Source organism: Photinus pyralis, unplaced genomic scaffold (assembly GCF_008802855.1).
Source record: "Photinus pyralis isolate 1611_PpyrPB1 unplaced genomic scaffold, Ppyr1.3 Ppyr1.4_LG1, whole genome shotgun sequence".
Lineage (NCBI taxonomy): Eukaryota > Metazoa > Arthropoda > Insecta > Coleoptera > Lampyridae > Photinus > Photinus pyralis.
This window is the reverse complement of record NW_022170249.1, coordinates 63,804,360-63,830,997: the sequence shown is the minus strand read 5'-3', so window position 1 is coordinate 63,830,997 and position 26,638 is coordinate 63,804,360. Positions and strand designations below refer to the sequence as shown.

The 26,638-nt window shown below is 36.4% G+C and overlaps 4 protein-coding genes across 4 annotated transcripts in view; 3 read left to right on the top strand and 1 right to left on the bottom strand.

Annotated features, from left to right (window-relative positions):
* Window positions 1-6,135, top strand: part of LOC116158692 (pyrimidodiazepine synthase-like) — a 10,111-nt gene extending 3,976 nt beyond the window's left edge. The window contains exons 3-5 of the mRNA XM_031471519.1: window positions 4,484-4,706; window positions 5,461-5,706; window positions 5,761-6,135. Of these exons, the coding sequence (XP_031327379.1) occupies window positions 4,484-4,706; window positions 5,461-5,706; window positions 5,761-5,892 (601 nt within the window). The 3' untranslated portion in view covers window positions 5,893-6,135. The remainder of the gene's footprint in view (window positions 1-4,483; window positions 4,707-5,460; window positions 5,707-5,760) is intronic.
* A 3,658-nt stretch (window positions 6,136-9,793) lies between these two features.
* LOC116165948 lies at window positions 9,794-13,281 on the top strand. The gene is made up of 3 exons (XM_031480729.1): window positions 9,794-10,654; window positions 10,704-11,653; window positions 13,240-13,281. Exons 1-3 carry the CDS (start codon window positions 10,225-10,227, stop codon window positions 13,279-13,281), a joined length of 1,422 nt encoding a protein of 473 aa, XP_031336589.1. The 5' UTR covers window positions 9,794-10,224.
* Window positions 13,282-14,182: 901 nt separating this feature from the next.
* Window positions 14,183-16,548, top strand: LOC116159056 (SCAN domain-containing protein 3-like). Its single transcript, XM_031471950.1, has 2 exons — window positions 14,183-14,391; window positions 14,454-16,548. The coding sequence occupies exons 1-2, from the start codon at window positions 14,219-14,221 to the stop codon at window positions 16,330-16,332; spliced, it is 2,052 nt and encodes a 683-aa protein (XP_031327810.1). The 5' UTR covers window positions 14,183-14,218; the 3' UTR covers window positions 16,333-16,548.
* Window positions 16,549-18,083: 1,535 nt separating this feature from the next.
* On the bottom strand, window positions 18,084-19,370 carry LOC116165940. The gene is made up of 3 exons (XM_031480715.1): window positions 18,697-19,370; window positions 18,169-18,647; window positions 18,084-18,091 (listed from the first exon to the last, which is right to left on the bottom strand). The coding sequence occupies exons 1-3, from the start codon at window positions 19,263-19,265 to the stop codon at window positions 18,084-18,086; spliced, it is 1,056 nt and encodes a 351-aa protein (XP_031336575.1). The 5' UTR covers window positions 19,266-19,370.
* Window positions 19,371-26,638: the final 7,268 nt, after the last annotated feature.

Below are 26,638 nucleotides of genomic sequence, written 5' to 3'. Positions count from 1 at the left end.
TTCCATTGTAATTTCGCTTCAAACTTTAATCACAGTAATTACACCAAGGTAATTCAAAATTAAAACTTGAATTAGAAGGTAATTAAATCTTAAATATGCGTTAATGATTATGAAAATTCGGCTAGTTTCAGTAACAAATTTTCAATTTTGTACCAATAGGCAAAAACCGGTTATATCACTTCATTTTTTTAGCGCATTTTTTAATAATTAAAAAAAATGTGCTGCTGTTTGCGTTTTGTCCGTCCGTCCGTCCGTCCGGACACCCACTTCTGCCGTTTCGAAGTACTTCTAGGGGAATGGTCCTAGAGACCTGGAATTGCTTGCAGTAGGTAGCCTATACCTTGAAGGTGTGCCAGACGGCCATCAAATTTTGCTGTCTAAAAGGCCCCCCCCCCACGAATTATTTCCTGAGATGCTGTTTTTGAAAGAGAAATAACGTGCATAACTTTTACATACGACAACCAATTGGTCTCAGATTTTGCATAAACATGCCTTTAGTGGTGCCAAGTTAAACTTTAGAAAATGGGGGGGGGGGGGGGGTTAACACATGTTCTACCCTTCTGGTATTCTAATGAAAGGTCTCATCGAAATAAATTGGTTTGTACAAACTAAAGTTTCCCGTGCGACTCGTTTTCGAGATCAGTGAGCGAGGGGGCCTGAGGGGGGGGGCTAAAAATTAATTTTTTATTGTATTCTAAGGTCTCAACGAAATGAACCGACAGCTGATTTTAAAGATAGATACGTCCGGTTTTTGAAGCCCTGTGCCATTTTTTTGTGAAACTTTCCATACCACAAACAGAAAGCTACGTTCTTTTGTGAGCTACAGGGTGCAAACGAAAAGTTTGACTTTTTGGAATGTTACCGTATTGGTATTTATTTATTTATTTGTTTATTTATTTATTTATTTATTTATTTTACCCCAATGCAATACCTCTCTTACTAACGTGCGGGTGACAAGAAAAAGGTAAAAACTGCCTATTTTATATGTTTATGTAGACTCCAGTGGCGTAGTCAAAAAAAATTTTTGGGCACGTTTTCAAATTCATGTTGGAAGGCGCTGTTATGCCGAATTTCTCCGTCCGGCCGTCCATCCGAGCACTTAACTACTCCTATAGTTTTTAATATATTTAGTTCCTTCTTTTTAAATTCGACACCTGACGATTAATATGCGCAAACTGCGCAATATCAACTTTCTTATTTGTTAACATATTTTGTTGAAATGTTAACCTTAGATAGTTCTAGTGAAGGCAAACATATTGCATACAGTAAAAATGTGTGCGCAATGTAATTTTTCTTATTTATGGAGACATTTCTTTGACATTTTAACCTTAGGTGCTTGTAGTAAAGAAAAACACAATTCGCATAGCTATGGCATTTTGGGGAATATTGATCAATGCATGGAAAATGCGCTAAAGTTATCGCCTTAGGGCGAAAACCTGTTTTTAAAATTTTTTTTTTAATTTTAGTCATAAAAACCTTATTTTTTTACTTTTTAGCGCATTTTTGCAAATTTATTTGTAAAAAGTAGCTTTTAATCTCACTTTGGCTGGCTGGCTGGCTGGCTGCCTGGCTGGCTGGCTGGCAGCAAATGTGGACGCGTAGAAAGGCAACGGGTGTAGGTACGTGTATCTACAGGGCCGTGAAATTTGTCAACCTTAGGGGCATGGCTACATGATGTGGGGTTGGCGACATCTGGGCGTCATCCTCGAGCGTAGTATACTAACGTGAAGGTTTTTCAGTTTTTTCCTATCTTCTACTACAGTTTTGGTCCGATTCTTTTGAAATTGGTGTCGTCGGAAAGATGTAAACGCGCACAACTCCTGCGTGGCGGAATTTTGTTTTTTTGTCATAGGGGCGAAATTAACGACCTTTTGCGAGGCGCGCGCGCGCGTCTTCGAGAAGTAGTCAACTTCGGGCGCCTTTTACTTTCCGTTGCGAACTCACGCGGTTTAACGTTTCGTAAATCTCGAATCGCTGTCTCTCTTTCTCGTGTCGCCAATAGAAGTGAATTGCGAGTGAACGGGACGTCGGAAGGGGGTACCGTCAAAGGAAATGTGGTAGCCCGCGACACGATCTTCCTGATGGTGGAGTCAAATCTTCAATCGCGAATTGCGGGTGAACGGGACGTCGGAAGGGGTACCGTCAAAGGGAATGTGGTAGCCCCCGACACGATCTCACTGATGGTGGAGTCAAATCTTCAAACGCGAATTGCGGGTGAACGGGACGTCGGAAGTGGGTACCGTAAAAGGGAATGTGGTAGCCCGCGACACGATCTTCCTGATGGTGGAGTCAAATCTTCAAACGCGAATTGCGGGTGAACGGGACGTCGGAAGGGGGTACCGTCAAAGGGAATGTGGTAGACCCCCGATGGTGGAGTCAAATCTTTAAAAGCGAATTGCGGGTCGTCGGAAGGGGGTACCGTCAAAGGAAATGTGGTAGCCCCCGACACGATCTTCCTGATGGTGGAGTCAAATCTTCAAACGCGAATTGCGGGTGAACGGAACGTCGGAAGGGGGTACCGTCAAAGGGAATGTGGTAGCCCCCGACACGATCTTCCTGATGGTGGAGTCAAATCTTCAAACACGAATTGCGGGTAAACGGGACGTCGAAAGGGAGTACCGTCAAATGGAATGTGGTAGCCCCCCACACGATCTTCCTGATGGTGGAGTCAAATTTTCAAACGCGAATTGCGGGTGAACGGAACGTCGGAAGTGGGTACCGTCAAAGGGAATGTGGTAGCCCCCAACACGATCTTACTGATGGTGGAGTTAAATCTTTAAAAGCGAATTGCGGGTGCACGCGGAAAGTGGGAAGCGGTTAGTGAATGTAGTAGCCTTCGACAAGATCTGTTATTGATGGTTGAGTCGACAGTGGCTAATAGAATACTGATCTGCCACACAAAAATGCGCTGAAGTCCCTTCGATCTCAAACGAGGACTTTGATATTTTTTTTTAAATAGTAGGCCATCAATTCATGGAAATTTTGTTTTGTTTATTGTATGCATGGTAATTAAGGCAGCTGATACCAATCAACAATAGTAGAAACATGTCATTTCAAAAATTGTTTTAATTAACACGCCACTGGATTCTACGTAAAAATATTGTGTCTCATGTCCCGAACCGCCATAATATATAACATAACACATGAGTTCCATTCGTACGACGCAGTCCGATCCGACCGTCTGTCCATCATTTTGACATGAAAGTTTTGAAGGTGCCGCTTGTTTAAGTATGTAGGTATACGGGGAATCAAAATAGCAGTACCGGATCAGATCATTATAGTACTAACCACAATTTTAGGCAAGAGCCAAAAGGCTAGATATTCCATTTATTGTTCAGTATGATACCCATAGTCCGCCTCACCTTGACTTTACAGTACAGGCTCTTATGATCAACAACGATGCCAAATGTCATCAGAATATTATGATTTGAAGAAGATGGTCGTATTTGTAATCTATAAAATCGGCATCGCCGCGCTAAAAATACACACTTTAAGATGAATCTGACAGATTTTTCTCACAAAAACAAAAAAAATCACTTTTAATGCACCACAATAACTTACGGGCTCAAAAACAATGTCACTTAACTTTGTGGCTGCTCGGACAGTAAGACTTCTCTTGTATTACCCCAGTTATTTCTTTATTCACACAAACTTTTTTTAAGTCGAAATTCCATGCGAAAAAACTTCTTGCACAGCATTATTACTATTTTACTAACGTGAAGACGATTCTTTTTCTTAAAATTACATCGCCGGATGGACTCCAGTGCCAAAATTAGCGTAATAGACATTTCGCTCTTTTCATTCTTCCTATTTAAGCAAAAAAAACCACTTCCTTTAACAAATTCAACATTGTTATTAACCCGGCGTTACTCGAAATTTCTCTATATCGCCATAACTGATCAAACACCTGCATCGCTTAGCCCGCACGTGACATTGTTTGGCAAAAAACAAGAAATTCTTGTCCGATGTCAACTTTTTATCACACTTTAAACTCGCGTTTTAAAAAGTTTGATTAAAGTTACCTGTTTTAAATTGATCATATAAACTAAATACAGCAAATAGATTTAAATGAATTAAATAATTATCAACTAAATTTTGCAATGAAAAAACTAACATGAAAATGACAATTCAACAATGAAAAAAAATCCCCAGATCTTATGAAAGAACTTGAATTATGTTACATATACAGGTTGTCCTGAGTGCTATTTCCGATATTTAGACCGTGACTCGCTCTCATCTTCGACAACCTAAAGAAACGGCACTCTCGTGTAGTTTACACAACAGTAATTTACCGATCTCAAAATTGGAGACGTTTTTTGAGGAAGCGAGATGCTCAATTGCCCATTTTTTTATTGAAGAGAACAATCACTGTTTTTCCATTTAGAGTTTCTCTATAGTGCAAAATATAAGTTATTTCTCTCGACCTAGTAAATTCACTTACCTAGCGTTATACTTTTCACCTCGATAACAATTTACTTTACAGGTACGATGTAGTTTACATTAACCTATCGAGTATACCAGACTGGTTCTACGAAAAAAGTCCATTGGGTAAAGTTCCTGCTCTAGAAGTCGAGAGTGGAGATGTCATTTATGAGAGCTTAATAATTGCCGATTACTTAGAAGACATATGGACGACACATCCGTTATATCCTAGGGATCCCCTTCAGAAGGCAAAAGATCGCATTTTAGTTGACCAATTTAACAAGGTATGTGAGACACATTGGATAACTCTTGCTTGGTACCCATTCATATGGTTTTTTCCTTGTTTGTGTCCAATTGGGGAGGCTTCAAGCATCTTATGTTCGTTGGTCTCTTATAAATGCATTGCTGTCATTACTCGGAGTAACCCTCTATAAGTTGGAGCAAGCTCAATGAAACCAATAAATACACTTTTAGGACACAAAATACATTTTTGACAAATACAAGTATTACAGGCGACCCGCGTTTAGCTGAAGCACTAGACGAATGCGCGTTGAGCCAATGGCAGCGCTACTGCGCTACTGGTAGAAATTCTATCCAATGGTGGTTGAAAAACATGTATAGACGGCTACGCGCTAGTGCTTCAGCTTGACGCAGGTTGCCTGTACATAATGTTCCAAGATTATATCCAAAAGCTAGTGTTTGGCAGTGTTGCCAGATTAGAGATTTTAATCCGAAAAACATATTCCAAGCCGTTCCTAATGATTCCCACACCACTTGCGCTTGGTTTGATGTGTAAATGGGTCATTTCTTTGCAAAATTTTTAGTACCGATCTTGGTTTCTTTGACCATTTTATAGCAACAGTACGTAACTAATCAAAATTGTCATATTCTTCACTACTTACATATACTGACCTATTGGACTTCAGAAAAAGATAAAAATTACCATGAAAGCTCATATGTCCGCAATGCGTCTAGCAAGAGTCGCCTAAAGTGTGACTGGAGTACCTACATGTAATGTTCTTACACACTATTTTTCAGGTAATAAACGCCATGTTCAAACTAATTCTAAATACAAATCGAAGTTACATAGAGGATTACAGGAGCATAATAGTCGAAGGACTCGCTTCGTTCGAGAACGAATTAAAAAGACGAGAGGGACCTTTCTTTAGCGGCCATAAACCTGGAATGTTAGATTATATGATTTGGCCGTGGTGCGAACGAGCCGATTTATTGAAACTATTCGGCAGCCATTTCACAATCAAACCCGATTACTATAAAAAATTGGTGAGATATAGCAAACATCCTTAAATTTGAACATAGTGAGATTGAATTTTGTAGATGGAGTGGCGTACCTTAATGCGTGATGATCCGGCTGTGAAAAAAAGCTACATCGATAGTGCCACTCACATAAGATACGTTCAGTCTTATCGTGCAGGTGTTCCGGACTATGATATGGTTATTTCTGTGTAAATGATTGTTGCTACTGCGTGGTTATTTCTTCCTGTAATAAATTCAGATTCTGGCACTAATTAAGCACAAAATATATTTATTTAAATGTTTGTTACTGATACTATTAAACTGTAAGATGCGCCTTATATTTAGATATATAGTTTATGTATAGGTGTATGGTATACTAACACTAATGTGCATTTATTTTGTATAGAATATGTAATTTTAATAAATTTTGCACCTGAAAAGGTAACTATTTTCTGATCTACACATCATCAAATTTATGGTACCTAAGTCATACCTACTATCTAAATTGTCCCAGTTATTTGCATTGGATTCCTTTTACGCTACCTAATTTAAATTTATCTTTGGCATTCAATTTGCTTATTTTATATTTTTTTCCAATTCCTACATTGTTTTATTGAATTTAATCCTTAATTTTTGTGCATTAACAGGTAATTTTAATTAAAACATTTTTGTTTTCTTGTAAACAATTCATCGAAAAATGGATTTAAATCGGTCGGTATTGGAAAAAATAATATAAGCAACACTGGATTAAACTAGTTTTTGTTCCCTTAAGAATATTAAAGCCCTCGGCGGGCTTTAAACCATTCTCTCAGGAACAAAAACTCTTCTCAATCCCTTGTTACTGGTTTACTGCGCTGGTTTAAGGGTGCTAGGGATACAGGATAGGCAACACACAATGGTCACTGATATTTGCAATAAAAGTCGAAACTTTTGAGTAATTTTTGAAGCCCAAATATTAATTCTAACTAGAGGTCTTATCGGAAAATGATAGAGATATAGAGAGTCATTAAATGTAGCAATTTATTTTTTTGATAAAATTATTTAAGTCGTGTATAAACGATAATCTTGAATTTACTAAGAACGCGAATACTGGCCTTAGTAAAAAAAATATTTAAAAAGTAAATCCGCACAGTTTATTTAGTAACTAAGTGGATTAAAAAAATATATTACGCACCGAGTGCGAAAGTAGGTTATTTTTCGAAGAATTTTAATCACCCGAGGCGCGCAGCGCCGAGGGTGATTATATTCTAAGAAAAATAACCTTTCGTCGAGGTTCGTATACGATTTTATTCACGATCATCATTATAATCATTCCATTATCAAAAATAAAATAATTCACTAAATTTATACGTATTATATTCATCTTATGCGCCATCTGCAATATTATTGCCCTACATAAAATGTTGTCGGTAATACAGATTTGGAAATTTACCTAATTAATATTCATATTAATTTAACATGTATGTTAAAAAATGGCCCATACAAAAGAATTTAAATGTACATCCCCTCAAATAAGGGAAATTGAGTGTAGTAAAAAATTTACTCCCCGAATGAATTTTTGAAGTGAATGAACAATGGTGGGCAGGAAAGGGTATAGGTAAAACTTCATGTTTTACTTGCTTATTTTAATGAGGTAAAGGTAAAAAAATCATCCACATTATGAACGACCAAATAATGTTGTGATCCACATTCAAACCTAATGCGGTAATGCCTAATGACCATGTCAGTTTTATTATTCTAAAATGTACCTACAGCGATCTTTTGTGATTACAGATTTAGACTGGGTTACAATATTAGTATTATAATCTGTGCAGATGTCAATAACGAAAGATTTATTCTCCAGATCCAATCAGGTAGTCACTAAACACCTGTTCCAATACGATAGCCCTAAAAAATAGCATTATCTATTTCTAAAATGTGACAAATTACATTTAATTACCGGACATTGTTTTTGGCATATGATCGCTACAATATTAGCAAGTGCCAGTGGAGTTCTTCAACTTAAAACAGTTCGGTGGCTGTAGATTGGCTGCACTAGCAGGAGGTTTCGTCGCCAATTCAGTGGCCCGTTCGCTTTACGGGCACGCGAAAATAACAAAGTATGGCAGTATCCTCTTCAGGTAGTGCTACGACGTCTCCGATATGCAACATTATGATGCCATAAATTGCCATCCCTTGCTCTTCTCATGGGTCGCAAGCGCAACCCAATGTTTCCATGTCTTATAGACAAGAATTGAACTTTTCCACCCAGAAATTTAAACAGTAATGGGCTCTCTAAAGTAACAATCAATTTTATTAAACTCAAGTTCGAGTTTTATATACTTACCGATCCTTTAATAATTAACGGTTTCTTTTTGCTTTTGTTTTTACTTAACCATTTAGCACCGCGCTCGTTTAGTTTTAGGTTACGTGAAACAAACCATCATTTCCCGTAATCTGGCTAAAGTTAATCACAACTCCTACTTGTGTTTACTTCGGTACGCATTTACTTATTTCACTTTTTCGCGTTTGGTCGTTCATTTGCAATTTACAAAAAAAAGCACAGAACTTAAAATAATCCATATTACTCATAATAAGAATAAGAATTGTTTTTAAAATGCGGTTTTGAACAATTTGCATCTAAATCAGCTGTCATCGGTGTCAGACAGTTACGATGAGAGCGCCATCCATTAGGATATTAGCAACTAAATCGAGGTAGGTAATGAAATATTACTAACCTCGAATCGAACATTACTAACCTCGAGAATCTACTTTCCTCCCTCCTGGAAAAATAAGTGTTGTAAAACACAACTTCCTTATCCTTCAAAATGACAATTATGAGACTGATTACAATATGATCGTGAAGAAAGTATCTTACCTACCTTAATTTCATGTCGTAGAGCGTCTATTATCGCAGCACAAACTTCAGGAATAATCGTTGCAATAACTTGTTTTGAAAATTTCAGAGACTTGCTATAACTAGACTGCGCTTAACGTATCTAAGGTGTTGTCGACACAGTATGCAACACACAATGCACCGCGGGGCAAAAATCGCTGAGATGATATGCAATATAATGAAATAAGCTGATATTTTAGATGTTCCGTTCATTAATCATTCTCGTGATTAGCTCGAATTAGTGAACAGATAAATTTCTGTTGAGAATAAACCAATAAACTTAGGTTAACTTGTGCCTATCAACATGTACTCTGTCGATAAATTTTTAAATAATACGCTGATTTTCAACGGATAAAAGTTTAAAGGGCCAATGGATCAGAGCCATTCGAAGAGAAAAATTTACTCCCACCATAATGCATTTTGCGGGGAATGAAGCCGATTTTAGAAAGGTACCTACGAAGGTGTTAAACAATAATGCAATACCGAGCGTTTTCGACTTTCCCATTCACTTAAAATAACGTAGAACTATTATTCGACATCCTTTACCAGCAAGACAACGGCAGTACCTATTTGTCTATTAGGTATAGACGTAACTAAGTACTTACTGGTACTAAGTATATTTCAGGTTTTGTTACAAGAAAAATAGGTAAGTCTGTTAAATGTTCCATATGTGCAGATGCGATATTCGCATCAGAGAGTCATTCAAAGCTTTTAACTAGAAAACATCGTGGAGGATTGTTGCACGTATCAAGCGATGCATTAAAAATTTGCCAAATTGCTGAAAATGTGTTCAGGTTTTTCATTCAATCCACACCACACCGCGTTGTAAACAAAATGGTTATCAGCAGTCTAAGAAAAATAAATAACAGTTACAGCCCATTTGGGTTTTTGGATAGGAATATATTGAATCAAAATCCGCTAAATAATCATATCTTACTACTTACAACTTTAGTTTTAAGAGTATATTTTCCCATACGTGTTCACCACCAAAATACACATATAAATCAAACTAGGACTAGAGTAAGGCAGTTATATGTATATCAATTTACTTCAAATAAAATACCAATAAATTCGATTAAAACAGTTAACAGCTGTATGTTATCTCTTTTTGCTACTAAAATTTAGAATAAACATGGCTAAAGCAAGCTGCAGAACGTACGTCTGCCCCGCAATGAACAGTTGGTTGCCTATCCTATATTGACAACACTGCCCTACTAAGCACAAAGGGGGTAACTGCAATTTTTGGGGAAATTGAGAAATCGATGCCAAGTGACTCCTTGCGGTTTAATGTGCCTAATACTAAGGTATTATAGTTGTATCTTCGCCTGAATATTAACAAACATGCGTATTTCGTTAGCCGTAACTACCTTTTTTGCTTGAATTACTAAAGGCTTTGGGAGTAAGTACAGATTACTAGACAACTGCAGCCGTAACTACTGCAGATAAGGCGTTTTGCCTTAGCAAACGTCACATACTACATTTTTTGCTTTAGTAAAGTATCACTTGCCCCCATTATACTCTAGTAAGTGGACGTCATTTTTAACCTTAATAAACAGCTGCAGTAAATTAATAAGTGCATATCAGGCAGCGTCAGTGACTGTGTTTCTGAGTATTATTATTATAATTAATAATAAATTCACTTCGTTACATTTACATTGTTGGTTTAACTGATGGCTTCACGAGGTAAACATTTAGTGAGTTTGTGTATTGATCAACGAGAAAAGTTGAAAACGGCTACGGTGACAAGTACTTCAAAAGCTAATACCGCCTCCAACAACGCAAACCTTCATCAAGGCAACTCCAACGATCCTCGTAATGATTTTAATCTATCTGAAGCTAAAGATACGGAAACTGATCATTTATTAGGCGATAGTGATTTGTGTGTTTCTGCGCCTACCACCAGTGCAGCAGCAGTTATACCTGATGGCATATATATAATTAACGATAACGGATATTTGGATCCAGTTATTGACTATATTGAGACTGAAATAGATGTTGATGGTATTCAGATAGATGGTCTTCAGTTACCTTTCGATGAAATACGTACAATTAATCAACCTTGCATTTCTTCAGCTGAGGATAACCAAAATTTCAACAATGGTATGTATCAGTATTAATGTTAGTCCGAGTGTTAATCCAATTGAATTAGGAGCAGAAACTGAAGTTACATCAGATAATCCTACTGTAAATAAGGTTGTTCCTGAAACCCCTAGTGATCCAATACCGGAAGCTCAATTAGAAATTGATTGTGGACTTACCAAGACTGGAAACCCAAGAAAGAGAAAGAAATATTTGTTGTCGCGAACCGAAAGGAATACAATTAAGAAAAGAAAAGCAATGGAGGGGCACAATGTAAAACAATCATGTCCAGTTACCTGCAAAGTCAAATGCTCTTCAATTATAACTCCTGAACGACGAAAAGAGATTAATAAACAGTATTGGTGTCTTCCTACAACACAGGAAAAGAAAACATTTGTTCTGAGTTCCGTAAGCAAAAAGCCGGTAACCAGACGAACAACATGCAGTCCAAACTCAAGGCGTTCTTTTACCAATGAGTATTTTCTAAAAAATGCGGATGGTACCTCACTACGCGTGTGCAAGACGTTTTTCTTAGCTACATTAGGCTATGAAAAAAATAATGACAAAATCTTGCAGAGCCTTTCTAAGCAAACGACCAACATTTCATCCAGTCATGATAAAAGGAAAGGGCGCATTCCAGCAAACAAAGTTGATCATGAGGTTATTGTAAAACACATCGAATCTTTTGAACCCTCAATTTCTCACTACAGGCGTGAGCATGCGCCTAACCGTAGGTATTTACCAAGCGACTTAACCATTACAAAAATGCACGAAGATTTTGTAAAAAAGCATCAAAATTTTAAATGTTCTTATGATCTGTATAGAAGTGAGGTATCAAAGTTAAACATCTCGTTTGTGAAACTTGGTCATGAACAATGCGAACGATGTGAACATTTTAACCTACATGAGCACAACAAAGAAAACGTACAAATTGAGAACTGTGAAACTTGCAAAATCTACGATTCTCACATTAAGAATGCTGGTGCTGCAAGACAAGACTACAAGAATGACTCCGCTAAGGTATCAAATGAAGATGAAATTATTTACTCTGTCGATATGCAAAAAGTCATAATGCTACCAAGATGTGACATGTTCAAAAATGTCATTTTTACCACAAGGCTAACTGTATATAATGAATGTTTTGTTCCTGTTGGGACCAAATCGAAACGTCCAACGGTGGCATGTGTATGGCACGATGCAATTCGGGGAAGGAATAAAGAAGAGCTAATTAGCACTGCATACAAATTTTTTTTAACTGAAGGACGTGATGTTAAAACCATAATTCTGTGGATGGACAATTGTTCCTCGCAGAACAAAAACTGGGCATTTCTTACACATCTTGTTTTTTGTGTCAACTCAACTGAAATATCTGCTGATACAATCCACATAAAATACTTTGAAACAGGACACAGTTTTATGTCGGCGGATTCGTTTCACCATAGGGTAGAAAAATCATTACAACAATTCAAGAAAGTGTATGACTTCGAGGATTTTAAAAAATGTGTTCAAAGTGCCTCTTCAAAAGTTGCAGTAGCTGAGATGAAACCAAGCGACTTTTTTCAATGGGTAGACTGCAGCATTAAAAGAACTACCAAAAAGAAAAATAATACGACACCTAATACAAAGAAAAAACACTCATCTGTTGAATGTTCTGATGCAAAGGAACCTTTGCCTTATTTAAAGGAAATGAATCAAATAAAGGCGATCAGGGGTAAAATGAATCTGTATTATAAAAGTTCTTTTAATGAGAATGACGATTGGAAAGAACTTCATTTTCTTAATGCTACAACTTTAAAAAAAGGTTTGAAGGTCCCACCAGCACACGAAATGCCGATAGGAATTTCACATAAAAGAAAAACCTCCATTTTGAAAGAACTAGTTCATGGGAAAAAAGCTATTATACCAGAAAACCGGTTTCCGTTTTGGGAAAATCTACCAGAGAGGCCAGGTGACAACTAGTTAGTGCACTAAGTAGGACTATCGATTACAGATGGGAAGTTTTGTTATTCTACTCGCACGTTTAATTAGGCTATCATGCTGTAACCTTATCTCTAGCTTAGTATTTGGGTGTGTTTCGTATGTTTTAATAAATTAGTTTTTTTTAGTACTACCATGGTATTTCATTTTATTTTAGTGATGTACGATCTTAATCATTTTGCTTCATTTCCTAATTATTTGTATTATTTTTATACATTTACAAATCGTTATATATGAGTCAATTTTGACCTCCCTTAAAAATAGCTCCCTACTTTGTCTATTATAGACTATTCCCTCTATTTCGGACAATAAAATACTCAGGAAACTTGGTTACATGTGTATTTACTAAACCAATTCAACCGTAAGTACGCAGATACTACTTAGCAATTCTAGTTTTTTGTACTTACGCTAAATGATCTTAGTATTCCAACATTGGTTTAATTTTTTGGTCAGTTGTAAATGCAGTTATAATTATAAATGAAGGTTTATAGTTACAAAACGTTGGTTTCAAATAGGCGAAACAATTTTTAATTGAATAACTATGATTTGATATATTAAGCCTATACAAAAGCAAAAATGGATAACATACAACTTTAGACCTCCATTTCTCAAGTTTACCTCTGTTGTAGATACCCCCTCTGTGCTTAGCAGGGCAGAACAGGCGTTTATAGTAAAATCTACGTTACGCGCGGTCTAGTTATAACTAGAGAGCGGATATCTAGGTTTTATGCTTATCGTGAGTATTATAAGCACGCCAAAACTATTCAAAATATTAGACCTAATTTCGCATTTTGATTCATACCGACCATACTTTGTTATGCTTTTTCAGCTTTTTTTTAAAGAGAAATGCTTATTGACGTTAATATGCTTATTTAATGCTTTTTTGCTGATTCTATGAAAATAAAAGACTGTTAACACGTTCACCTGCACGCAGCGATTACAGAAGTTACACCGAGACGCGTAAATCACAGCCACACAGCTGTTCACAGTGATCCCAGATTTCACGATTTATCGTGAGATTTCACGATCTTGAGTTACATCTCACGATCTCACGAATACAGTAGTAAATCTCAAGATTTTCCGTATTTCAAAAAATACTTTCAATTTTTTAATCTGATTCATGAATAAAATTTATATGCACAAAACGAAACAGTTATTAAAACAATAGCACATTCAGCTGATTCAACAGTCATATGGATATGAGTAAAGAATGAGCTGAAGCAGCGTAAGCGTAACGTTAGTAACGTGATACCGACGTGAATGTTGAATGAATCATGATGTGTTGTGTTGTGTTTTTCCACGCTGCCTTATCCCTGGCCACTCAGATGTCGGCTTGCGCGCTCAGCGTATATTACTTTTACTAAGGAATTATTGTCTTGTAGAAATCCTTACGCATACCTATTATAGATAGAGAGATTTTAATTTTTAATTAGTCAGTTTAACTTTGGCACACCGCACAGTTCGGTTTCTAATGCAAATTTGCTAATTTCATTAGTCATAGTCAGTTTGGACCGTACCTGTACGTATACTCGGGTTTCTTCATCAACTTTATTATTGACAATATACGTAACTAAATAAACTATTAATCACTAATGTGCTGAAGCGAAAATGTCTTCCGGTTCCGATTCAAATCGTGTTGATAGTGACACAGATGATAGTTCACCTTCGGCTTCAACGTCGCGTAAGAGGCCTAAATTGGCGTACAAACAAAAATACAAGAAGGATTGGGAGAAACAAATGCCATGGTTACAAGAAAGCCAAAATGGAGCATCTTTTGGTTGGTAAGTTACGCCTATAGTTCATACGGAACACAAAGTGTTAAATATAGCTTAATTTTATATAGGTGTAAAGCATGCAAATGTGACATAAAAATCACCCATGGAAAGGGTGATTTGGTAAAACACGAGTATACATCAAAACATACGAAATCTTGTGTATCTACCGTAGGACAAAAAACCATTACGTCCATGTTTGCTGAGAAGACAAAAGAAATGACCACAGAGATGAGGGCAAAAGAAGCCGAGATACGAATTGCCGGTTTTGTCGCGGAACATAATCTTCCATTTAAGATAATGGAACATCTTCCAGATTTAATGCGTGCTGTGTGCAGTGACTCGGCCATCGCTAAAAAAATCAAATGCGGTCCTACCAAAATTAAATCAATTATTACAAACGTAACAGGTGAAACTCATCGGCAAAATCTAATAGCTTTGATGAACAGTAACAAATTTAGTTTAATTGCCGATGAGTCAACTGATCGCTCGTGCACTAAAAATTTGTGCCTAGTTGCAAGGATAAATTGTAATAACAATAATGTAAAAGACTACTTTTTGGCGTTAATTCCAATACATGACGCTACTGGCGCAGCTTTGTTTGAACATATAATTCAATTTTTCAATAAGTATGGAATTGATTTTAAACAAAACTGTATCGGTTTTGCTTCTGATGGAGCAAATAATATGATGGGGGGCCAAAATTCTGTCGTAAGTCGTATCAAAGAACTTATACCTGGAATATTTGTCATGAAATGCATATGTCACAGTTTCCACCTTTGCGCGTCATATGCGTGCGAAAAGCTTCCTGAAGAAGTTGAAAAATTCGCCAGATATGTTTATAATTACTTTTCCAATAGTCCCAAAAGAACTGAGGAATTGAAAGAATTTCAACAATTTGCTAATGTATCTCCAGTAAAAATGCTACACCCATCTTCTACAAGATGGCTGTCACTAGAGTCAGTTGTCACTAGGTTACTCACTCAATACGGCGCTTTAACGCTATACTTTACGGATAAAGCATCATCTAAAAAAGATCAAGCAGCATTTTCTATTTTACACCTTCTTCAACAACCTGAAACAAAATTGTACTTAGAATTTTTGGCTTATGCTTTACCATTTTTTAATAAATTAAATACGTTAATGCAAAGTGAACAGCCACAAATTCATACTATTTATAAAGAAGTCAGCAACACCATAAAAACAATTATGGAATGTTTTATTAAAGACAGTATCATGAGTAAATTAAATGTTTACGAGATAGATTTCCAAAATCCACGGAACTTCCAAAATATTGAAGAAATGTACTTTGGCGCCGTAATAAATAGCAGTGCTAATTCAGAGACCCTTTTGCAAATTAAAAAGCAATGCCTTCAATTTTATATTGAATCTTTAAAACAGATCTTGTCTAGATTTCCCTTAAAAGATTCTATTTTTTCAAAATTGGATTTCATGGATCCAGAGACTGTTGTAAATAGAAAAGTTAAATCTATTGCCGATGTTGTGTCACATTTTTCCAATCTGCACTCCCATAGTCTTCAAGACATCGATAGTCAATGGAGAATGTTGCGAAATATAAATTTTGATGATTTTAATTTATGTATTGGTGATGACATCGTATCATTTTGGCGGAAAGTTTCTAAAATAAAATTGGGTACCGGTGAACAAAAATTTGGTAAATTAATTGCTTTCGTATTTAATTTATTATCTTTACCGCACTCCAGTGCGAATGTAGAAAGGTGTTTTTCTCAAATAAATTTGAATAAAACCAATATGAGAAACAGATTAATTAGTAGTACCTTGGAGGGTATACTACTAACAAAAAGTTTGGTTTCCGAAGGCGGTCAATGCGATAAGTTTGAAATAAACAAAGAGATGTGTAAGAAAATGAATAGTACTGATTTGTACAAAAACAAAGAAAATGAGGGGTCTGATTTAGACTCTGATTAAAAATATAATTTTGTATACATATTACCTTGTTTTATTTCATATATGTATTAATGTATTTGAATTTTTACTTTGGTAAGTACAAAGGTCCACTATATTAAAAATTGTAAAGAAAAAATTAACACGCCGCTGCTTTGCCATTCAAAATGGAATTCTCACGATTTATCACGATTTTTTACGATCAACCTAACGAAATCTGTTCAATGCCATCTGTGATCACTGGTTCATCAAATTCTACTGGCGCTGCATTTACTAAGGAGTGAATCATACCGCGTTATTGTTAGTGAATGAACGTTCCTGTGGTTTGCAGACCATTTTCTTTTATCTATTAGTCACCTTTATTAGGGAATAATGCCAAAACAAAAATCCACACCGGATGAATGGATAAGGGGTTTTCCTGAATTAAAAATCGAAAATGGTAGAATATTTTGCAGAGCTTGCGTTAAAACGGTGAGTGTTTGTTTAATTTTAATAGGTAAGTAGCTAATAAGAAAATAATTCTGCATAGATACAAAATGATAAAAAATATAACGTCACGCAACATGTACAAACCACTCTTCATGTAGAAAGGCGGAAAAAATTTGAAATTGAAAAATCCAAACAATCTGTTGCATCCTCTTCGCGACAGGACGAACAATTCAAGTTTAATTTTGATTTATGTGAAATGATGATTCAGGCCAATATACCTTTAAAGAAGTTGGAAAACGGCCCGTTTCGTCAATTCCTGCAAACCTATTGCAATAGGCACATCCCGGCTGAGACTACTCTTCGCAAAAATTACGTGGAGCTAGGGTTGCCAGGTTCAAATTTAAAAATCACAGGACGCAAGATTAAAAAATGAAGGACGCATAAAAATAAAGAAGGACATGTTTTTATTTTGAACTTAAAACGTTTATTTTACAAATAAATTTTTTTTTATTAATTAAAATAGGTTACATTACTACTTATATTGTAAAAATAAATGATATATAAGAGCTTGAAAATGCTTTAAAAATTATTGTTATTTGAATGAGAAAGAATATTTCTGGTTAGATTTGACTGCTTGCAACAGCCTTTTATTCTTAACAGCTATATTGTAAAACTCTTTGCACTTTAAATTAAAATTTGTTTTAATCTGAAGCTCAGCTTTTACATGATCAACTAGGAGCTTATTGCGGCTGTCGCTCCAAGCTGCACTACATAAAGAAAAAATTCTTTCAGAGTCAGCATTTGAGCCGTATATTGAAAAAACAAATTGTATTATTTTTAGAAAATTAATAAGTTCAGGATTTCCTAGGAATATGTTATTCCATTTCTGTATAATAGACTCCTCAGTTAAAGTGCAAGCTTTATCAATAGTAGGTTTAATTGTACAAAATTCTTCGTATAGGTTATCAAAATTTACATCAATTGATAGGTTGGTTACCACTTCCATCAGTGAGTCAAAATTAAAAGTTGTTTTTAAAGAAAAAATATTTAATTTTGAAAACAAATTATTTTCTGAAAAGTCATATTTAGAATCAAGATAAATTACAATATTTTTATAAAATTCTAAAAAGGATTCCCTTATTTGACTTTGTTCATTAGGAGCAAAAGTTTTTAACATGTTTGACGCTAGGAAGCCAAAAAAATTGTCATTTATTCGTTGATTAATTTTTTCTCTTAGAGATTTTAAAATATTATAAACCTCGAAGCAAAGTAAATCGGCTTTTTCAAGTTTTTGCTCTGTATCAAAAACAATTTTCAGTATGTTGTGAAAAAAACTTAAATAACATTCAGTTTTCTGTACAATAAAATTGTCTTCAGAGAAAAAAACTTGAAGTGCAATAGGAATAATTTCTTCCCTGGAAAGAAAGTAACTTTTGATGGCTGGGAAAATGTTCAGTAATCTTTCTATGGCTGGAAATAAACTTAGCCAACGAGTTGGCACATGCCTTAAAATAGTTTTATATTCCAAATCCACGAAATTAAAAAAATCTTTTAACTCTTTGCACCTTTTTGCTTGAGATGAAAAATGGCTGAAAGTTTTTAAAACCAAAGTTTCCACATCAAAACGGCATTTTGCTAAAGCATTTTTTATAGAATTGTTCACCATATGCGCAGGACAACCCACAGCAAGAACTGAATTATTCTCCTTATATAATAATTGGTACACAGAATGAAAGCGTCCAAAATTTACACTTGCATTATCAGCCGAATAGCATGACATGTTGTTTAATGAAAGGCCTGCTTTTTCAATTCTAGTTTTTATATTGGTGTAAATGGCATTTGCGCTTTCGTCGGGATCTTCGAAAAAATCAAGAAGAAATAATTTTACTCCTTCTGATGGTGTATAATATCTACAAAAATCTTAACTTAAAAAATATAATACCTTTAATAATGCAATACCTTAGAAGTATTGGGAATAATTTAGCGCTTCCATGATTGGAGGCATCTGTAGAGATTCCAAAAAATACTCCTTTGCTAAGCTCACATAATGGACTTTGTATTGAAAACGGGGCAAGGACATTAAAAGCAATCATACTTGCTTTTGTCCTACCCAAACGAATTTTTGTTGCAATATGGGAATCAGAATACATTACTGAAAGCAACTGCGTTGTGCAATCTAATGAATTATAGGAATGAGCATGTTTAACAGTGTGATACACGTTTGTCACTTCTGCGGCCAGTATTTTTTCTTGCTGAGAGTTCATAGCTTCTGTTTGACCCAAAAATGATTGTAGTGTTTTATTTTGTTTTACCACAACTTCGTGTTTTTTATGATCAGCACCTTCCGCGTGCCTCTTTATGTCACCCAGACCTCCATACATACATGAAAAAGACTTTTTACATAAATTGCACCTAGCTTTTTGATTATCTTCTGTGAGCCAATTAAAGGTATTTTCCCATTCTTTTCTATATTTATTTATTCTTTTAGCCTTTTTTGGAGGTGTTGTTGGACCATCTTGTTCATCCATTTTACAAAATACTAAAAGAAGCACAAAAAATGCTTTAGTAAGTATCAAAATATTTTTCAACCCAAAAAACTTACCTTTTAATTTCTAATGGTCAGAAAGAAAATGCATATAAGGTTTACTAAACACTTTAAAAAATAATAAACAACTATATACTTGCAGGCTGCTGACAACAGTAATAACTGAATTACTGAATACCTGGTACTAAATATTATAAATTATAACCTCAGTCCTCAAAACCCAACATTTAGTAAACACCACAAATCGCCAAATCACCGCGCAGGTCCGTCGCGCTCGCGCTGTTTGTTGGAGACACGCGTACATGCCGAAAAGCGATCTGTGGTTAGTATGGTATTTTTTCTATTCATCAAAAGATGGCGCGAGTATATAATTACGTTCGTAATAAACGAAAAATGGCACGGGCGCAGCGCCGCGTAAAAAAATCAATTTGTTATTTAATCTTTTTTAAAATCCAGGACATTAGGCGTCCTTCCTGAGGTCTTCGCAGGACGCTTAAGTTATAGCCTCAAATCCAGGACATCCTGCGAAATCCAGGACACCTGGCAACCCTACGTGGAGCCCGTGTTTCTACAAGTATATAGAAAAATTCAGCAATTAATCGGAAACAATTATATATGGTTTGCGGTGGATGAAACCACCGATAGTTGTGGTAGATATGTAGCAAGTTTAATAGTTGGCGTTTTAAATGAAGACATTGCTACACAAGGGTATGTGGTGAGTTTGAAAGAATTGCCAAAAACGAACAGTGATACAATAACTCGATTTGTCAATGAAAGTCTTACATCATTGTTTCTGCCAAATGCTGTGCCTACAACTAAGATTTTATTGATGATTTCTGATGCCGCGGCGACGCGGCGTACATGTTAAAAGCTGGACGCAATTTAAAAATTTTGTACGAAAGTTTAATTCACTGTACATGCGTCGCACATGGGGTAAACAGAGTAGCAGAAACTGTACGGCTACAATTTCCGGAAGTTAATAAATTAATTTCCAACGGTAAAAAAATTTTTGTAAAAGCACCACTAAGGGTACAACAATTTAAAGAAAAATTCCCAGATTTACCCTTACCCCCAGAACCAATTTTAACCCGATGGGGAACATGGCTAGAAGCGGCTTCCTACTACAGTACATACATTAACCAGTTCGAAGAAGTCGTTACGCAATTTGATGCAGAGGCTACCCAATCCGTTAAGAATTGCGTAAATATTTTTCAAAATAAAAAGTTGCGTCAAGATTTGGCATTTTTAAAAGGAAACTACACCTTTATATGCACTGTGATAGCCAAATTAGAGAAACAAAGTGTACCGTTAGTTGAATCAACTGGCATAATTCAAGATTTTAAAGAACAGATCCAAGCAGTACCAGGACAACTTGGGCGTGTCGTCCATGGAAAATTACAAGATGTCTTCAATAAAAATAGTGGATTTGAAGTTTTATTAAAAGTAGCTCGGGTGTTACAAGGTGAATTTGTGGAAGATCTAGACATAGATACTACAATTGTACCAAAATTCAAATTTGCACCAATAACTAGTGTAGATGTTGAACGCAGTTTTTCTACTTTAAAAAACATACTTAGCGAACGTAGAAGAAATTTAACAATGCAACACTTGGAACAATTTGCTATTATTCACTGCTTTAAAGAAAACGAATAGAAAATAATACATGCATATGTCTTTATTTGTATAAAACTAAGATTTTTGGAAATTTTGTTCTGCTTTTTATATGCTTTTTACTGTAAAAATAAAACTTTTTTGGCAATTTTGTTGTGCTTTTTATGTGCTTTTTCTAAAATGTTTTATGCTTATTAATCCGCTCTCTAGTTATAACAAGTCTCTGGAAAATTTAAATAGATAACTAAGGCTGGCGTAGGAATCCCCTGTTGCAAGAAATCTTAAAGTCACACTTAGTCTTTCTTTTGCTGGAATAGCTTCTCTGTAATAAGTGTCCTTTTTTACTATTTTTGGTCCTATTAATTGCAACAATTCTTCAAAATCAGTGGCAGTCATTCTGGAAAAATTTGTAAAATGCCCGGAATCTTCTTGTGTAAGGGTAAGCAATAATTCTGAAGCATTACGGTTTTCTCTGTCTCTAAATATTGATGTCATCCACCATCGACGGCACCTTCTGCGTTTTTTCTCGTTTAATTTCAGAAACAAAAACGCAGCACTTGCTACTATTATTTTTTTTTTTCGAGTCGAATCCATGCTCGAAAACAGAAAACTGTGGAACACAAACGAATGGTAAAAATGGCCGCGAATTGTTCGTTCGCGCTCGTTTTAAAGAAAATTCTCTGCTTTCCGCTCGTCGATGCTTGTTTGCGTTCGCCAACGCTTGTTCGCGCTCGTTCGCCATGTCTGGACGCGCCTTAATTGTTCACAGCTGAGATATTAAATGAACAGAATCAAACTGATGATAATTTATCAGAAAGGAGTGACATTCCTTCTACCCAATTGCCTCAGGGTTTTGATACTCCCAACACCTCGAGGTCTGTTCGATTATTACATAACACTCCCACCACTACACCGCACCAATCTAATGGTAAGATATGTGATTGTTTGTGATGACATAACATAACATGCATATTCAGGTCTTATGTCTATTTTATAAACAAAATTTCAGGGTTGGAAGCCATTGCAAGACATCTTGCACGAATTGATAAAAGGCTAGACTACTTAGAGCAGTGTCTTAAAAATATTTCTGAAAAATTGTGCCCTAACGAGCCCACATCTTTTGCCAATTTACCGGATGATGTAAAGCTCCCATGTAATTCAATTGACGAAGTTAATTATCTTGAGAATTGGTTGTTAGTGGGAGATAATGTTAAAATTTTGGTAAGTTGTTCTTCATTATATCAACAAAATCGTAGATTGTATGTATCACAGGTAACGAATTTAACTTGTATTGGAGGGAAAAAGGTCGCACATATTGTAAGGAAGATATTAGAAAGGTTATTTACTAATGAAGTTGCTGTTTTGTATAATTGGACTGGAAAGAACAAAAAACAAGCACTAAAAGTTTTGAATGTTATCAAGTTAATACCAGGTCAGTATTGCTGTGCCAAATTAATTGTAGAGCTAATACTATTTACTTCATTTAGGAATAGTTCGCAAAAATCGAAGCACTGTAAATGCGACTGATGATGAGATCAATACTGTGATCACAAATTGGTTTAGATTTACAAAGGATAGAAATGGTGGAAGGGATGCAAGGAGGTCAGTCGTTACCAACAAAGAAAAAGAATAGAGCTAATTACAGTGAGTCATCATCATCACGAAGAACACATTTTCGAGATCTTGCTAAAGCAACAAACGTAATAAAACAAGAATTGGCAAATGAAAAAATTGGTCAAAATGTATGTGTGCAATCCAGTATCACTAATGGTTGTTAAGTTTGGGGTTGTGAATAAAGGCAGCGTAATAACAAAAAGAGCAGTACTTTAATTAGTACATTGTGGGTTGACATACAGCAGCGAAAAGAGTGCGCATCATAGTCATACAAGTACAAGATCGGTGGGGGAAATAATGAAAGCGGCAAATTTAATTTAACACTCCCACTAAATTTTCGCTTTCATATCTCCATTTCATAAGCTAATTACATTGACAAACACAAATTAATACATCACAAATGTTTCATGCCAAACTGTACTCTTAACAAATTAAATTTATTAATACTTAATGGTTTCGTCATGATGTCTGCGAGCTGTTTGTCCGATTCCACATATGTAACATCGATTTCTCCCCTTTCTTGTTGCTCTCGAATAAAATGGAATTTTACGTCGATATGCTTCGTGCGCTTATGGAATTCTGCGTTCTGCACTAGGCGTACTGCACTTTGATTGTCCACGAATAGTTTGGTTGCATCATCGACGACGTCTTCATGGATTTCGCGTAAGAATGATCGTAGCCACATCAATTCCTTTGAAGCGTTAGCGGCAGCCACATATTCGGCTTCGGTAGTCGAAAGCGATACCGTCTGTTGTCGTTGGCTCGACCACGTAATAGCACCACCGTGTAACATGGATATGTACCCAGACGTTGACCTCCGGGTGTCGTGATCTCCGGCGAAATCTGCATCTGAAAAACCAATCAATTTTCGGTTGTGCGAAGTCGGTTTGTATTCGATTCCATCATCCATCGTTCCTTTTAAATATCTGATGATTCTTTTCACTGCATTCCAGTGGGCCACGCTGTAACTGTTTAGATAGCGGCTTACCACACCTACTGCATATGCGATATCGGGTCTGCTAACAGTAGCGATGTATATGAGGGCTCCCACAGCTTCTCGATACGGAATATTACTTTGCACCTGATGTCCAATCTCCGATGACATCATAGCATGAGGATCGGCCGGGACGCTCGAACATTTCGCATCTTCTAAGTTGAACCGCTTGACAAGCTGCTTAACATAATTACGTTGACTTACACAAATAGATTTACTTGCACGATCACGTGATATTTCCAGTCCTACAAAATAGTTTGGTTCGTTAATTACAATATTAAATTTAACTTTAAGTTTATCTAAAATTACACTTAAGATTGATTTGTTCTCTCCTATAATTAAACCGTCATCAACAAAAAGTATTAGTAACACTTTTGCACTGTTAAATTCACCTTTGTACACACACTTATCTCCGTTGCATTGTTGAAGTCCAAATTTCTTTAATGAGTCGTCAAATTTCTTATTCCAACAGCGGGAGGCTTGCTTCAGTCCATATAATGATTTCCTCAGCTTGCATACAAGAGTTGGATCAATATTCGCCCCCGTGGGTGGTGTCATGTAAATTTCTTCCACAAGGTCACCGTTTAGAAAAGCAGTCTTTACATCGAATTGAACCATCTCGTAGTCACGTTCGGCTGCTATTGAGAGTAGTGTTCTGATAGAATCGTACCTCGTGGTTGGCGAAAATGTTTCCTCATAGTCCAAACCTCTAATTTGTGTGAAACCCCTTGCACATAACCTCGCCTTGTACCTACAAATTTCTCCTTGAGATGTACGTTTGACTTTGAATACCCATTTGCTGTCTATAATGTTTTTGCCTACTGGTTTTGGCACCAATTCCCAAGTGCCATTTTCTTCGTGCGCTTGAAGTTCTTCGGCTATGGATTTCTTCCACTCGCTTGAATTTTCACTTCGCAGGGCTTCTTCGTATGTATTGGGAACATCAGTTTCAACAAAATTTACTTCGTAGTCGCCATATTTGACAGGTGGTTGGATGTTGCCACGACTTCTCAAGTTATACGTGCAAGATTGTCGCTCCGCAATTTCTTCGGTTGCAACTTCCTCATTTACTTTCGGCGTTGAATCATCTCCATCGTTACTCTCGTCTGCATGCTGAACCACGACTTTTACAGTATTGACCCTTCCTTGCGGCACACTATAATCTTCCCTAAAAATGACATCTCGTGATATAGTGATCTTCCTTGTCTCCGTGTCGAATAAACGATAGTTTGTCGAGTTACCATCGTATCCGACTAACATCAACTTCTTACTCTTGCGATCCAGTTTGGTACGTTTCTCTTTAGGTATATGAGTAAACGCCTCGCAACCAAAAGTTCGAATATGATTCAAATGAGGTTGCTTACCTGTCCATAACTGGTAGGGAGTTTTACCACATGTTTGACTGTTCGGAGTCCTATTTAGGATGTAGACTGCAGTATTGACAGCTTCACCCCAGAATTCAACAGGCAGGTCTTTTTCGTACAACATCGAGCGGGCACTTTCCACTATGGTCCTCATCTCTCTCTCGGCTTTCCCATTTTGCTGAGGATTGTACGGAGCCGTTCTTTCAATTTCGATACCATTTTTCTGTAAAAAGTCTTTGAAATTAGAGTTTATGTATTCAGAACCGTTATCGACATGCAAAGCCTTTATCGAATGTCCAAACTTATTTTTACACAGATTAGCAAATACTTTAAAGTGTTCTAAAATATCTACTTTGTGCTTCATCACATATACACTACGATAACTTGTTGCATCGTCTTTAAACAAAGCAAAATAGTTCGCACCACTTATCGAAGGCGTTGACATCGGACCGCACACGTCACTGTGGATGAGATCACCCGGTTTGGTACTTCGTTCGACTCTCGAGAATTTGAGCTTATGCTGCTTTCCGTAAACCCATGCTTCACAAAAGAATTCATTAGTGTCTTTTAAATTAATATCACCTATTAATCCCGCAACGACAAGTTCTTTTAATGTTTTTAAATTTACATGACCTAACCTTTTATGCCACATACTTAGCTTGTCCACATCTGTAACATTTACTTCACAAGTATTGATAACAGTTTTAAATTGCATATGATACAGATTATTTACAGTTCGAATTGCCCACGCAATTGGCACATTATTTTCATAAACATACGCATGTTGAGCTTCCTTCACAACTTTCATTCCTTTACCGGTTAACACACCTTCGGAGAACAAATTTTTGTGTAGATCAGGTACATATAACACATTTGTTATAACTGCATCACACCACTTACTGTTCACGAGTTTCCGAATTTTTACTGTCCCGGATCCTTTCACCTCGAGGCGTTTGTTGTCACCCAGCATAACCGATTGTCCATCACCGTTATCTTCAAAAGATGAGAAGTAATCCTTCCGATATGTCATGTGTGCCGAAGCACCACTATCCATAATCCAAACTTCATCCTTCGAGACTATTAAACCGTTTGTTGTGGATGTCGATGGCTCCTCTTTTGCTGTGGTGAATGCTGAAATGTTGCCTTCAGTTCGATCGGGCTGCATCATTCGTGTGTTAGACCGTTCCTGTTGACGATTATTGCGACAATTACGAGCGAAATGGCCCCGTCCCCGACAATTGTAACACGTTACTGGTGGCCTCCTCTTCTTGCTTGTTGGAACATTCTTAACCTGCGTTACAAAGGCTTGTTCGTCAACTTCTTCCGACTTCAAGCTTGCCTCTTCATCTAACAAACGTGCAGTGAGATTTTGCAAATTTTGCTTGTCATCACTAACAGATAGCCATGCTTGGCGGACGTTCTTGAATTTAGGTGGTAAAGTACTTAATACTTTAGTCATTACACTGCGGTGTCACTTACCACGTCTCCAGAATTACGCACTTGTTTTGCAAGATTTTCAACTTTTGAAATGTGCAATGCTACCGAATCGTTCAGATCCATTTTATCATAAGATCAAACGAGCTTACCTAAGTGAAGTTCGATCTTGATTATATACAGCCCTTCGCCCGAAATGATCAAACTGTAGTACTTCCAACTTGCTACACGCTTACCACACTTAAAAGCAAGGAAAAAAAAAGTCCCTATAATTGCTCCCCAACTGCAACCAGCTGGTAACAAAACGTCATTTCTTTTTAAAGCACAGACGAGTAGAAC

Excerpts from the sequence above, each read along its gene's own strand:
- LOC116165948 (XM_031480729.1), top strand. The coding sequence starts at position 10,225 with ATGGCTTCACGAGGTAAACATTTAGTGAGTTTGTGTATTGATCAACGA. Across the intron at positions 10,655-10,703 it reads TAACCAAAATTTCAACAATG|GAGCAGAAACTGAAGTTACA; the intron begins GTATGTATCAGT and ends CAATTGAATTAG. Across the intron at positions 11,654-13,239 it reads ACAAGAATGACTCCGCTAAG|ATACCCCCTCTGTGCTTAGC; the intron begins GTATCAAATGAA and ends CCTCTGTTGTAG.
- LOC116159056 (XM_031471950.1), top strand. The coding sequence starts at position 14,219 with ATGTCTTCCGGTTCCGATTCAAATCGTGTTGATAGTGACACAGATGAT. Across the intron at positions 14,392-14,453 it reads AATGGAGCATCTTTTGGTTG|GTGTAAAGCATGCAAATGTG; the intron begins GTAAGTTACGCC and ends AATTTTATATAG.
- LOC116165940 (XM_031480715.1), bottom strand. The coding sequence starts at position 19,265 with ATGGATGAACAAGATGGTCCAACAACACCTCCAAAAAAGGCTAAAAGA. Across the intron at positions 18,648-18,696 it reads TTATTCCCAATACTTCTAAG|ATATTATACACCATCAGAAG; the intron begins GTATTGCATTAT and ends AGATTTTTGTAG.